The sequence below is a fragment of the Aptenodytes patagonicus genome, chromosome 11 (assembly GCF_965638725.1).
Source record: "Aptenodytes patagonicus chromosome 11, bAptPat1.pri.cur, whole genome shotgun sequence".
NCBI lineage: Eukaryota > Metazoa > Chordata > Aves > Sphenisciformes > Spheniscidae > Aptenodytes > Aptenodytes patagonicus.
In genome coordinates this window covers 22,818,711-22,832,819 of record NC_134959.1, presented here as the reverse complement: position 1 = coordinate 22,832,819, position 14,109 = coordinate 22,818,711, and the positions used below count along the sequence as shown (strand labels likewise).

The 14,109-nt window shown below is 66.2% G+C and overlaps 1 protein-coding gene across 9 annotated transcripts; it reads left to right on the top strand.

The window, feature by feature from the left end:
- Nucleotides 1-1,057: 1,057 nt before the first annotated feature.
- Nucleotides 1,058-13,879, top strand: MTSS2 (MTSS I-BAR domain containing 2). 9 transcript variants are annotated; one of them, XM_076349456.1, is made up of 15 exons: nucleotides 1,058-1,166; nucleotides 4,805-4,866; nucleotides 4,976-5,049; nucleotides 7,012-7,096; nucleotides 7,273-7,364; nucleotides 7,459-7,533; nucleotides 7,812-7,820; nucleotides 8,338-8,495; nucleotides 8,582-8,689; nucleotides 8,769-8,866; nucleotides 9,493-9,619; nucleotides 10,481-10,555; nucleotides 10,865-11,041; nucleotides 11,139-11,304; nucleotides 12,347-13,878. In XM_076349456.1, exons 1-15 carry the CDS (start codon nucleotides 1,098-1,100, stop codon nucleotides 13,117-13,119), a joined length of 2,148 nt encoding a protein of 715 aa, XP_076205571.1. In that variant the 5' UTR covers nucleotides 1,058-1,097; the 3' UTR covers nucleotides 13,120-13,878. The 9 variants fall into 9 exon arrangements, with proteins under 9 accessions (XP_076205571.1, XP_076205566.1, XP_076205565.1 ...); XM_076349451.1 differs by having other exon boundaries at nucleotides 9,412-9,619; XM_076349450.1 differs by having other exon boundaries at nucleotides 9,409-9,619.
- Nucleotides 13,880-14,109: the final 230 nt, after the last annotated feature.

Here is a 14,109-nt window from a genome sequence, read left to right as displayed (position 1 = left end):
TGGGGATGGGGCCTCGGGACGGCTACGGGGAAGGGCTCGTCTGCTGGCAGGCCACGCGTTTCCCACGGCTCTCCGGTAATCGAGTGCTGTAAGACATCTCAGAGCTGCCGTATAATCACCGCGGAGGGCATTAAACTTAAACCTGCACCAAGGTGGTTCCCGCAGCACACCTAGGCATGCGCCTTCCCAGGTAAGGAAGGCAGTGGGGGTCAAACAGCCCTTGGAGAGAGGCTAAACAGAGCCCTGGCCTGGAGGCAGCATCCCCCCAGCACCTCCAGGGATCTGGGGGCTGCCCCTGAGCATCCCGTAGCGGTCCCGCTGCTGACCCCAGGCCCAGCATCCCTGAGCGCACCACGGGGCTCCCCACCAACACCCCAAGAGCGTCCCTTGGGGTTCCTCCGCTGCCCCGTGAGCAAACCCCGGTGCTGCCCCCACCAGCGGGGCTGCACCCCCAGTCCCAGCATCCCCAAAGCATCCCTCGGGGCTCCCTCCACCGCAGCCCTGGCGCTCCCGGAGCTGCTCCCCGACACACCCCCCACCCCCCCCCCCCCCCCCCCGGAGCATCCCCGAGCCACCACCGGGCCGGCCCCGGCATCCCAGCGCATCCTCCGAGTGCCCGCTGCTGCCCCCCGAGCACCCGCCCCCCGGCCCCCCCGCAGCCTCGGCATCCCCCCCAGCCCCCCCCCCCCGGCCCCGGCCCCGTCCCGCGGCGGGCGGCGCATGTGCCGCGCAGATCCCGCCCCGCTCCGCCCCCCGCCGCCGCCGCCGCCGCCGCGGGGCGCCGCTCTCCGCGCCCCGCTCCGCGCCCCCGCTCTCCGCTCCCCGCTCCGCTCCGCGCCCCGCTCCGCGCCCCCGCTCCGCTCCGCCGCCAGGGGGGCGGCCCAGGGGGGCGGCGGGTCCGCTCAGCCCCGGGGGAGGGGGCGATGCGCCGCGCCGCGCCCCGCCCGGCCCCCCCGCCGCTCCGCCGCTCCTCCGCCGCCCCGCCGCCGCCGCCGCCGCCGCCCGGGCGCCGCCCGCCCCCCGCCGCCGCTGAGCCTGGCCCGCCGCCGCGGCCTCCCCCGGCGGCGCCGCCCGCCCCGGGCTGCCGCAGCGCCGCGATGGAGACGGCGGAGAAGGAGTGCGGAGCCCTCGGCGGCCTCTTCCAAGCCATCATCAACGACATGAAGGTAGGGGACACCTCCCCCCCCCCCCCCGCCCTCTCCCGCCCCGCGCCCGTTCCGCTGCCGTGACAGCGCACCCCACCCCCCCCCACCACCGGGCAGCCTCCGCTCCGCCGCTCCCGGTGCTGCGGGCGCGGACCGGCCGGCATCGGGCCCCGCGGCGGGTACCGGGGCTCCGCTGGCCGGCCCCCGAGCTGGGTATCGCGGCCCCGTGTCGGGTGTTGGAGCCCCGCATCAGCCCCACGTCGGGCGGCGGAGCCCCGCATTGGGCATCGGAACCCGGGACTGGGTGTCAGAGCCCCGCATCGACCCCGTACTGGGCACCGGGGCCCCACATCGGGCATCGGAGCCCGGCACCGGGTGCCGGAGCCCCGCATCAACCCCATATTGGGCATCGGGGCCCCGCGTTGGGCATCAAACCCCGTGCTGGGGATCGCAGCCCCGTATCAGCCCCGTCTCCGTCACCGGGTACCGGAGCCCCATGTCGGGTATCACAGACCGGGCATCGCTGACCCACGTCGGGTACCACTGGCCCCGCATTGGGCATCGCTGCCGTTTTGGGGCATCGCGTTGGCCCCGCCACCCTCCGCTCCCCAGCTTGGATTTCTGCCGGACCCGCTTGGGTTTGCACCAGTGGAACAAAAAGGTCCCCCGGCTCCTCCATCCCATTTCCCAGCCCGGGGAAGGGACGTTGCCTCCACCCTCCCTGGGAGCAGGATGGGGCCATGTTTAAAAAAAAAAAAGCCTTTTTTTTTTTTTTTTTTTTCATTTTAAAAAAAATAAATAAAAAGTGCTGGGGGTCATTTTTGCCTGGGGGCTGAGCGGGGAAGAGGGCACCAGCCGGGTTTCTTCATCTCGGGGGGGGCCAAAATTCCCGCTGCCAGCTCCGGCGTTGGGGTTTAGCCCCAGTCATTTTCAGGGAGGCAAAAGCTCTCTTCCTCCTCCTCCTCCTCCTCCTCCTCCTCCTCCTCTCCTCTCTTCTTGCTGCAGCCTAGTCCAGACAATGCTGTCATTGCCAAAGCAGGGGAGGGGGGGATAAAAAAAAAAATAAAAGCCTTGCTGAGAAGGAGATTAACCCCTTCGAGGGGCGGTGGTGGCTCCGCGGGGCCAGACTCCAGCTCCCGGCTGGGAGAAAAGCCCTCGAGGGAGAAAATCCCGGCTCTCCCCAGGCGCCAGCCCGAGGCGGTGGTGGCCGGGGCTGGTGGGGAATGGTGCCGAGGTGATCCGGCGCCCCAAACACCTTCACCCCAGCCACCTCCTCCTGGCAGCCCGGCTGAGCCCCATGGCCCCAGGGTGGAGGTGGGGGCAGCCCATGCCTCAGTTTCCCCATTCCCCCCCGCTGAGGCTGCGGAAGGGATGAGACAGCCCAGAGCCATCACCTCCCGGCTGGTGCCAGCGCGGCCGCGCGACGGTGTGCCCAGCCCCATCGGGACGTGGTTGGGCCAGGAGCCCCTCACTGTGGCGTCACGCGCCGGCGTGCCTGAGGAAAACCGGGCTGGATTCATTTTCTTGCCATTTGTAGGTGGGAAAGATGAGACAAAAATAATAAAAAGAAGAAAAAAGCCCCACCGCGCGTGGCTCGTACCCTGCACAGCCCCGGCCCAGTGCCGGTGGCCCCTAAGGGCGCGTCGTCCCTGTCCCTGTCCCTGTCCCCATCTCCCAGCCACGTGGGCGTCCTGGCGCGGGCACTGGCGGACAGGGAAGAATAATCCCCTGCCCAAAGAGCTGATGGCGTTCAATGGCAGCGATGTGCTTAGGGTCCCACGGCCAGGACCCCTGCACTGAGCGTGGGCACAGAGGGACCTTATTTCGGTGGCGGGTGGCTTTTCGGCACCTGTCGGCCTCTGTTGGGGAGGACTCGGGCAGTGAAGCCTGGTGGCCATCCCTGAGCCGGCGGCGTCCCTGAGCCCGCTTCATTCCTGTTGCCTCTCTTCCAGCGTGCTCGGAGTCCCTGGGTGACCTTGACATGTCCTTGTCCCCATTGTCCTCGTCCCCTCCTCTCGCACGGCATCGTGGAGAGCGGGGGGCATCGTGACTTGCCCCCTCGTTTGGGGGGAGCCTCTGCTCGCCCTTCCGGGGGTGGCTGCAGGAAGGTGGCCCTGGGACGGTGGCCCTGCCCTCCGGCAATGGCAGTCCCTGGGGACTCACGGCCCCGAGACAGGGCGCTGCCACAAGTGGCACATGAAGTGGCATCCTCAAACCCCTTCTTTGCTGACTTGTGAGGAAACGGGGGCTTTCGTGGTCCCCAAAAAACAACGCTGGGCTGGTCCCGTGCCCCCTCGGTGCAAACTCTGTCCCCAGAGGTGCCACCAAGCTGGGCTCACGGAGATGTGCAGTGGCCCATGTCCTGCAAAGCCGGCTCCGGTGCTCATGTCCCAGCCTGGTGGCCGCCCCGCGGGGATTTGCAAGCTGCCAGCACTGCCATCAGATGGTGGCACCAGGATGGCGTCACTGGGACAGCAGCACCGGGACTGGCCTCACCGGGATGGCACCATCAGCATGGCCTCGCCGGGATGGTGGCACCAAGACTGGCCCTGCTGGGATGGCTTTGCTGGGACGGCGGCACTGGGATCAGCCTCGCCGGGATGGCACCAGGATGGCCTCGCCAAGATGGTGGCACCTGGGTAGCCTCACCAGGATGGTGGCACCAGGACTGGCTGTGCCAGGCTGGCACTGGGATGGCCTCGCCGAGACGCCACCAGGATTAACCTCACCAGGACAACACTCTGACTGGTCTCACTGGGATGGCCTCACCATACGGTGGCACCAGGATTCGCCTTGCTGGGATGGCACTGGAGCTGGCATTACTGGGACTGGCCTCGCTGGGACGGCACCAGGATGGTCTTACCGGGACTGGCCTCTCCAAGACCCTGCTGGGACTGGTCTTGCCAGGACTGGCCTCACTGGGACAGCGCTGGATTGGCCTCACTGGGGCAGTGGCACCGGGACAGCCCTGGGATGGCCTCGCCACAAGGGCACTGGGACTGGCCTTGCTGGGATGACCTCACCGGGATAGCATCAGGATGGCCTGGCCAGGATGGCACCGGGGTGGCCTCGCTGGGCCAGCACTGGGGTGGCCTCCCCAGCACCTGTGACCTGTCCACGTCCCCGCATGACCACCCCATTCAGGGCTGGGGGGACCCCAGACCTCCCCTCCTGCCCCGTCGGTGCTCGTGGGCTCGGGGGAGCCGGGGACTGAGGCTACCCGCTGTGGGGCTGGAGCCCTCCATGATGGTGGTTTTGGCCTTCACCGCTTTGGGGGAGGCCACGGGCACTGGAGGCCTCTGCTCTGCTGCTGGCCAGGGTCTCAAAGCTTGCCGGTGCACCAGCTCCTTTCCTCCCCTCAAATTTCCAAACCCATAAGCTGCCTTCAGCCCTCTGAGGAAGAGGAAGGGATCACCCAAAATCCTGAGGTCTCCATGGTCTACAAAGTTGCATGGCCAGACTGGAAGGGGAAAAACCCAGAAGGGGAAAGAGGTTGTGCTCAGCCTTTATTAGCCATCAGAGAAGCTGCACCTAGCCAGGCACGACCACCGAGCTGCCCCATCTCCCTGCAATGGTGAAGGGGGGATTTGCCCTGCCTGGGGAGGGGGTGCAGGGGGGCGAGGGGCTCCGCCTCTCACTGTCACCTTCCCTCCTTGCAGAGCTCCTACCCCATCTGGGAGGATTTCAACTCGAAGGCCACCAAGCTGCACTCCCAGCTCAGGTGAGTGGCCGGGGGGGGGGACACACGACAGAGGACCCCCCCTTCCCCACGGGCACATCCCGGGGTGCCCAGCGCCCGCTGAGCTCCCCCCTCGCTCTCTCCGCCCCAGGACCACGGTGCTGGCCGCAGTCGCCTTCCTGGATGCCTTCCAGAAAGTGGCCGACATGGCCACCAACACCCGAGGTAGGGTCCTCCCCGCCCCAGGGCTGGGCGTCCCCGGGCTTGGCCGGGCAGGGGGACGGCTGGCGAGTGTCCCCTGTGGGGTGTCCCCTGCCCACGTGGCTGGGGTGGGCTTCAAGCAGAAGCTCCACCATCCTTGGAGACGTGTCCAACCTGTCCCCACCCCGAGGTGGAGCATCCCCTGGGAAGCAGGCTTGGAAAGGTGGGGTGCAGCTGAGGCTGGGGAGCGGGTGGGCTGGGCACCCATGTGGGTGCTGCCTCTCACCACCGATGGGTGCTTAGCCAGCATCTTCTGGTGGGGCTAGTTTGGTTGCAGGGAGATTTGGGGCGACACAGCCCCGCGCCGTGGTCCCCTGCACCCGTCTCTGCCCGCTGGGATGCACCCAGCTGTGGGGCTGAGCCGCCCTCCCGGTGCCCCTTGTCCCCTGCGCCCCCCTGGGAGGTGCCCAGGGGGATCCTGGCTGCGCCAGGGGGCTCCGGGGAGGGGGAATTAGGTGGAGGGAGATGCAGGAGCCCACGCTCGACTGCTTCAGGGACGCACCCCGACCCGCTGGGGAGGCGACATGAAGAGCTGAGGCTGCAGGTGAGGCCCCCCCCTGCTTCTATGGGGTGAGGGGGCCGGACCCCCGGACCCTCTCTGGGTGCTCGCTGGCGGCGAGGAGCCGCTTCCCACCGCTCGGCTTCTGCCAAGCAGATGGTCCCGGGCTGGTTTGCAGACTGGCGGCATCCAGGCCATCTGGAGCTGCGTGGGGAAGAGGAGGAGGAGGAGGAGGAGGCAGCAGCAGCTTGAGCCGAGATCAGCTTTGCCTCCAAACCCACTAGCCCACTGCACCGGGGGGGGATTAGGGCTCCCCCAGCTCCCCTCCAGCCTGGGCACCGAAAGCGAGGGAGGGGACACGGGGTGGATGCTGGGGACAGCTGGTGACCGGCACCACGGGAGACAGCATCACGGGGGGCCACCCTGTAGTGCTGCGCCAGACGGTGGCATCTCGGGGACACCACTGGACGTCCCTGCTTTTTTCGGGGGGGGGGGTGGGAGGCAGAGCGGCGGTGTGGGGAAACTGAGGCAGGGCACTGGGTGGGGGTCGGCTGGCGGCCTCGCACGCGGCTCGTGAGCGCGCGGGGGGAATCGGATTAGGAGCAGCAGGAGCCAGGATAAGAGCATTAGGAGCGGCATTAGGAGAATACCCCCACGCAGGAGAAGGCCCTCGGCCCACGGGCTCCCCCGTTTCCGCAGCGCTGCGGGGCTGAGGAGTGCCCAAAACTCCTGCAAAGGGTGGGAGGTGTCTCCGGAGGCTTTTTTGGGGAGAAAAAGGCAGAATATCACTCCCTAGCTTGCACCCAAGGATTTTAGATTGCTGCTTTCCCTGGGATTTGCCAGCAGCACTGCCACCATGTGGCCATCCTTAGGCTTCAGAGTTAACAGCGGTTTCACCAAAAAGGGACGCTTCTGCTTTCCGTTGCTGGCCAGTATCCCCCCAGGGAGCTCTGCCTCCCTTTTTATATGCTCGGGATCATGCCTGGAGGTGAGGGACACAGCCGGCTGCCCGGCACGGAGCCAGGGAGGGAAGCCGGTCCCAGAGCCGTGTGCTCCCGGCCGGCCGGTTTCTCAGTCCGTGCCTGGCCGGCTGCGTGGTACCTCACCCCTCCCATTCCCTGGCCCCTGCCCCCGGCACTGGATTTGAGACAAACCGGGAAAAACTGGGAGCAGGTTTTCATTTTGAAGCCGCAGGAAGGGATATTTAGTGCTTTATTTATTAGTTAGTGGATGTTGATTTATTTATTTAGTGGGTTTATCAGGGGAAAAAGCGAGCCACCTCCGACCCAAAGTGTCCCCACAGCCCAGGGCATCTCAGCACTGGTCATCCCCGCCGCAAGCCAGCCTGGTCCCAGTATACCAACCGGGCTGGGACTGGTGTGGGGGTGTCCCCTGCCCCTCGTCAGCAGCGTTTCGCTCCCCTCCAGGTGCCACGAGGGACATCGGCTCCGCGCTGACCCGCATGTGCATGCGGCACCGCAGCATCGAGGCCAAGCTCCGGCAGTTCACCAAGTAAGTGGGCCCCGGGCATCGGTGACACGAGTTGGCCGGGCTCAGCCCTTCCTCTCTGAAGAAGGAGATGCTGGATGTCGGCTGGGCCTGGGGTAGTGAGCACGGCTCCCTCCCCCCCCCCCGCCCCGGGCTCCGGCGCTCTCCCACGCTCTCTGCTTCTCTCTCCCTTGCTCCAGCGCCCTCATGGAGAGCCTGATAAACCCTTTGCAGGACAGGATTGAGGACTGGAAGAAAACTGCCAACCAGCTGGACAAGGACCACGCGAAAGGTACGGGTGGGACGGGCCGTTTCCGTGCCGGGGGGCTGCGCTGGTCGGCGGGGGGGGTGGGGTGTCCCCTCTGACAGCACTTCTGTGTCCCCAGAGTACAAGCGAGCCCGCCACGAGATCAAGAAAAAATCTTCCGACACCCTCAAGCTCCAGAAAAAGGCTCGCAAAGGTGAGGGGGGGGGTGTGTCTCCTGATGGGGGGTACCCCCGCCAGCCCCTCCGTGGCACCCCTGGCCAGGGCGGGCATCCCGGATGGGGCACCCTGGCTGCCTCCCGGGGATGGTGGGCACCAGGGGGGTCCCGCTGTCCCCCCGCAGAAAGGGGGGGTGCCGGCCCGGCCTGGGAGGAGGGTAACGGGGAGGCGGGGGCACGCGCCCTGGCCCTCGGCCTCTTTTCACACGTTTTCTCTGTCTCCTTTTCTTCCCTCCCCTCCACATCCTTCCTGTAGAGCTACTTGGTAAGTGAACCGCTGCCCCCCCCCCCCCCCCCCCCCGCCCAGCCCCCTCTCTGCTTCCTCATCTGCTTCCCCCCTTCCCCGGTCTCCCCGGGGCCGGGACTGCCTCTGTCTGTCCATCCGTCCGTCCGTCCATCCGCTCCCTGCGCCCCCCCCGCCCTGCTTTTAGCTTAGCTTAGCTTGCACCCCGCATCCCGGGGCGATGCCAGCCCCGCCGCGGTGGCACCCCGGCAGGTCCCCTGGTCCCAAGTGCCAGGAATGGGGACGGGGGTGGCGGAGGAGGGCCTCCCCCCCCCGGGGGCTGCTGTGGGGTGAGGGTGCTCCCGGACCCTCATGGGATATGGGCACGGGGGGGACCCCGTGGCACCCGCTGGGACGTGAGGATGGGGCGATGGGGTGATACCTCCCAGCCGGAGCCTGGGGGTGGCCTTGGCTTGGCCATGGGACCCCCAGTAGACTGGGGGGGGGGGGGGGGGGGCGTGTCAGGGGAGCCCGGTGCTGATGGTACCCCGTCTCGCAGGGAAAGGGGACCTGCAGCCCCAGCTGGACAATGCGCTGCAGGACGTCAACGACATGTACCTGCTGCTGGAGGAGACGGAGAAGCAGGCAGTCCGCAAAGCCCTCATCGAGGAGCGGGGTCGCTTCTGCACCTTCATCACCTTCCTGCAGCCCGTGGTGGTGAGCGCCGGGGGCCGGGGGGGGCGTGTTGGGGGGTGTTGCTGCTGCCCGATGGGTGCTGATGCTTCCCCCTTGTCTGGCCGCAGAACGGGGAGCTCACCATGCTGGGAGAGATCACCCACCTGCAGGGCATCATCGAGGACCTGGTGGTGCTCACCGCCGAGCCCCACAAGCTGCCCCCCGCCAGCGAGCAGGTCAGTGGGGGGACCGGCAGGGGGCAGGGGAAGGGGAGAGCTTCTTTGGGGGGGGGCTTAAACCCCATCCTTCCTGCAGGTGATCAAGGACCTGAAGGGCTCTGACTACAGCTGGTCCTACCAGACCCCCCCGTCCTCGCCCAGCAGCTCCAGCTCCCGCAAGTCCAGCATGTGCAGGTATGGTGGGGTGGGCTCCGTGCCTAACCATTGCTGGGAAATCCAGCCCCCTTCCTTAACCCCGGGGCGGGGGGGGACACACTGATGATGTTTACGGCCCTTGGGGATGCTCACAAGGTGCATGTCCACCTCCACATGTCCATATGGCCAACTGGTTCCCATAACCCGGAGGAACTGGCCTTGGCGCACTGGGATGGGTGCGGGGTCGGGGCTGGTGGACCTACGGGGCAGGACGGGTGCTTAGCACGTGCCCCGTCCTCTGGGTTTTGGGGATGATGTGAGCTGTGCAGAGGGGTCTGGGTGCAAACATGTCACCTTTGCCATGTGCCCCAGCCTGTCCCCTGCCGCTGGGGGACACCAGAAGGGAAAGGGATGCCCTGGAAGGACTGCGTGCCTCAGTTTCCCCAGGTTGGGGTGCGGGACAGGGTGCTGGGCTTGCTGCCCAGGGACGCCGCTGCCTCCGAACCTCCAGCTTAAACTCTCTTTTCCTTCCTTTGTCCTCCCTGCCGGCGTGTCCCCGTCCCCCCCCGGCGCCCCCCCAGCAGCGTTAGCAGTGCCAAGGGTGGCATGGCGTGGCCCGGCGGGGCTCAGACCTGCTCACCCAGTTCCACCTATCGCTACCGCAGCCTGGCGCAGCCCCCCGCCGCCGCCACCCGCCTCTCCAGCGTCTCCTCCCACGACTCAGGCTTCATCTCCCAGGACGCCGCTTACTCCAAACCGCCTTCCCCCATGCCCTCGGACATCACCAGCCAGGTATGGTGGGGAGGTTTCAGCACCGCCCACCCCCGTGCCTCAGTTTCCCCTTCTGTAGAATGGGTGGGTGCTGCTGGGCGCAACACAAGGGTCCGGCGCGGAGGTGATGGGACCCGCGCCCCTCCCCAGGCTTGTTTCCAGCTGCGTTGGCATCACAGGAGATAAGTATTGGGAATAGCGGGGGTTGCCTGCCCTACTCGGGGGTGCCATGGGCCACACTGCAGAGAAACCCCATCTGTGACAACCCCAGGGATGGGGCACAGGTATCTCCCCGCCCCGGGCCGGGGGAACAGGGTATTTCCCAATCGCCCCAGCCCCATAATACCCAGTTTGTGCCAGTCCCCCACCAGGCAGCGTGAAGCAAAGCCTCCCCTTCGCCCTGCATCCTCCCCAGTGCCGAGGATGCTCCGGGATCCCCCGGCATCCCCCGGGAGCTGCCGATCCCTCGTGCTGGCTGTGCCGCCGGGCTGCCTGGCACTGCCGGCACCGCCTGCCCGCTAACCCGGCACTGCCATCCTGGTGAGAGCCCCTGGGGATGCCAACGCCGTGGCTGCAGGGACCGTCCCCGCTCCCCAAAATGACTGTTGGCTCTGCAGGGCTTGGGGTGAGCAGGGGGAAGGGTTGGGGCTGGGCATCCCGGCTTCACCCAGCCGGCGCCTCCCCGAATCTACAGCCCCCGCTGCCGGGTCGGATCCTGCTTGCCTTCCCGCATCTGCTGCCGCGGGGGAAGCGGGCTGGGGGCCTGGGTTGGCTGGGGAAGCCGTGGGTGCTGCTCTAACCCGGGGCCGCGGCTCTGGCTGTGCTTGCTAACCGCCTCTTCTCTCCTCCTCTGGCTCACGGCTTGGCCTCGCGGCACGGCAGAAGTCCTCCAGCTCGGCGTCCTCGGAGGCCTCCGAAACCTGCCAGTCGGTTAGCGAGTGCAGCTCCCCCACCTCGGTTAGTTCTTGCTCCGCTGCCGGGGCACGGGCAGGTGGCGAAAAGGTGAAGCCTTCAGCAGCAGCACCCTCCTCTTCCTCTCCTCCCCTCCCTGGCGCTGTCCCCCATCCCACCAGGCTTGCATTTCACACTTGGATCCCCCCACACCTCGTGGGGTTCAGCCCCCAGATCCTCCCATCCCGCCCCCCCCCCCCAGGGCAGAGCATCCCGGGCAGCACCCATGGCTTGGGGGACTCCCTCCCGCCCTGCCCCGCTTTCGGCTCCTGGCCCCGGTGTCCCCAGCGTCACCCCATGCCTTGCCTGTTGCAGGACTGGTCCAAGGCCAGCCCCTACGACCAGCCGGTGGTCCCCACCCTGCAGCGGCGCAAGGACCGCGTGGAGCACCTGCGGGAAGCCGAGATGGGCTCGCCTGCCGGCGGGTACCCGGGCATCGGCGGCGAGGATGCTCCCAGGCCCCGAATGTCACCGGCTACTATTGCTGCCAAGGTACCGGCTCCAGCGGGGCGAGCACAGAGGTGGTGGGCTTTTGGGGGGCTCCCAAGAGAGGAACCCGGGTGCTGATGGTGCTCCCTTGCCCCCGCAGCATGGGGAGGAGGTGTCCCCCGCCGCCAGCGACCTGGCCATGGTCTTGACCCGGGGGTTGAGCCTGGAGCACCAGAAGAGCAGCCGGGACTCGCTGCAGTACTCCAGCGGCTACAGCACACAGACCACCACCCCTTCCTGCTCCGAGGACACCATCCCTTCCCAAGGTACCCGCCCTGCCGCGGCGAGGGGCACCTGGGGCCACCTGAAATGGCAGCTGGAGAGGGGAAGGGGACGGCAGAGGCTTTGGTGGTCCTGGGGCACATCTGCCTGCGCTGGGTGTCGTAGCACTGGGCTGTGACCACGTGTAGCAGCTGGTGGGGTGAAGATTTAATGTGTTTTGGTGTTCGGTGTGCGGCACAAGCATTGTGCCACGCGGTAACCACAGGGCTTCCTGGTTATTTGGGTGTTAGTTGGGTCTTGATGACTACAGTTGTGCCGGGCAGTGCAATAACAGGTAGCGTCATGCAGGGTGTGGTTGGTGATGGCTTGCGGTGACATGTTTGTGCACAGTGGTTGGGTACAAGCAGAGACGGTGGCAGATGGTGGGTGATGGCGGCAGAGGTGGTGTTTGGAGATCGAGTAACCACAGGGGCAGTCATGTTGTGCTCTGATTGTGTTGGCATGGTGATGGCTGAGCCGGTTGTGAGCACGTGATGGTGACGGTGGAGGTTGGCTGTGATCACGTTGTGATGGCAGTGGTTGGGGTGGTTGTGATAGTGATGGTTGGGTTTGACTACGACCGTGTGGTGGTGATGGTTGAGGCCAGTTGTGATGGTCATGGCTGACTTTGGTTGTGATCGTGTTGTGCTGGCATTGGCGGGGGCTGGTTATGATCGTGTTGCAATGGTGACAGTTGGGTTTGGTTGTGATCTCAATGTGATGGTTGGGTTTGAGTGTGGTTGCCTTCTGATGGTGATGGTTGGGCTTAATTGCGGTTGCCTCGTGATGGTGATGGTTGGGCTTGAGTGTGGTTGCCTCGTGATGGTGATGGTTGGGCTTGATGGTGAGCGCGTTGTGCCAGCAATGGTTGGGGCCAGTTGGGATCGCGGTGCAATGGTGGTGGTCGAGTTTGGTTGCGGTCACGCTGCGACAGCGTGGTTGGGCCTGGCTGCAATTGCATTGTGAAGGTGGTGGTTGGGCTTGGCAGCGCCAGCTGTGCCGCCCACCGCCCACCCAGCCGTGCTGACCATGCTGCCCCCTCCCCAGGCTCTGACTACGACTGCTACTCGGTGAACGGCGACGTGGAGTGCGACCCCCAGAGCGACTTCGACAAGTCCTCCACCATCCCGCGCAACAGTAACATCGCCCAGAACTACCGCCGGATGATCCAGACCAAGCGTCCCGCCTCCACTGCCGGGCTGCCCACCGGCACCAACCTACCGGCTGGCGCCACCCCAGGGGTGGCCACCATCCGCCGCACGCCCTCCACCAAGCCCTCGGTCCGCCGTACCCTCTCCAATGCCGGCCCCATCCCCATCCGACCCCCCATCGTCCCCGTGAAGACCCCCACGGTGCCCGACTCCCCCGGCTACGCTGGCCCCACGCGGGTGGGCAGCGAAGAGTGCGTCTTCTACGCCGACGACGCCTCGCCAAACCCCCTGGATTTTGCCAAAGCTTCGCCCAAGCGGCTGAGCCTTCCCAACACTGCCTGGGGTGGCGGTGCCATGGAGATCTCTGTCTACCCCGGGGCCGGCCAGCACCTCTCTGCCGAGGAAGAGGAGGACCAACAGTTGGCCGCCAACCGCCACAGCTTGGTGGAGAAGATCGGCGAGCTGGTGGCCGGCGCCCACGCCCTGGGGGAAGGCCAGTTCCCCTTCCCCACCGCCCTCGCGGGGTCCGGCCCCGGCGAGGAGACCCCCGCGCCTCCCCCGGCGGCCTCCATGGACCCCCCGGCCGAAGACATGCTGGTGGCCATCCGGCGCGGGGTGCGCCTGCGCAGGACCGTCACCAACGACAGGTCGGCCCCGCGGATATCGTGATGACGCCCCGGCCAGTGGGGACGCGCCCACCACGGCTGACGGACCCCCCGGGGGCACCCGCTGCGCCTCCCCGGGAGCCCCCCCCACCCGCCGGCACTCGCTGCCCCCCCCCCTCGCTGCCCCCCGCTTTCTGCTCCTCTGTCTCCTCCTTCCCTTCCCTCACGGCCCTTTCCTTTCCTTACGTCTTTCCTTCACTTGTTCTTTCTTTGGCTCTTTTCTCCTCTTTTTCTCTTTTCTTTTTGTTTATTCTTTTTTCTCTTTTTCTCCTTTTCTCTTATTCTTTTCCTATTCTTCTCTTTTTCTTCTTTTTCTCCTCTCCTTTTTTCCCTCTTTTCCTCTTTTTCCTTCTCTTTCTCTTCTTCTCTTTTTCTTCTCTTCTTTTCCTCTTTTTCTTCCCTTTTTCTTCTCTTCCTTTCCTCTTCCTTTCCTCTTTTTTCTCCTCCTTCCTTTTTTCCTCTTTTTCTCCTCTCCTTTTTTCCCTCTTTTCCTTTTTTCCTCTCTCTTTTCCTCTTCTCTCTCTGTTTCTCTTTTCCCTCTCTTTTCTCTCCCCCTCTCCCTCCCCGGGCGCAGGCAGGTGTCCCCAACCCCAGCAGGAGGGGACAGTGCCAGCAGGGCCACGGCAGGAGCAGCACCAGGGGTGGGGGGGGGGGGGGTCCTTGTCCCTGTCCCTGTCGTCGTGTCCCCCCCCCCAGCTGCCTGCTTGGGGCCAGCACAGCTCAGCCCCATTTCAGGGGTCGGGAGCAACGGGGAGGGAGCTCCGGGGGTGGGAGAGGGTGGGGGGACAGTACAGCCCCCTCCAATTTGGGGGGACACAGGGACGCAGTGGCCAAGGATGCCGAACCTCCTCTTTGCCCCCCCCAGGGATCACCGGGGACACCCCCCCCCAGCTCTCCCCCTCCCCCAAACCCCCTCCCTCTCCCTCAGCACCCGCAGACCCTGCGCAGGGTTCTGCTGGGGGCGGGGGTGGGGGGGGGGTTCACCCAGACCCTC

Excerpts from the sequence above, each read along its gene's own strand:
- MTSS2 (XM_076349450.1), top strand. The coding sequence starts at position 1,098 with ATGGAGACGGCGGAGAAGGAGTGCGGAGCCCTCGGCGGCCTCTTCCAA. Across the intron at positions 7,097-7,272 it reads AAGCTCCGGCAGTTCACCAA|CGCCCTCATGGAGAGCCTGA; the intron begins GTAAGTGGGCCC and ends CCCTTGCTCCAG. Across the intron at positions 8,496-8,581 it reads CCTTCCTGCAGCCCGTGGTG|AACGGGGAGCTCACCATGCT; the intron begins GTGAGCGCCGGG and ends GTCTGGCCGCAG.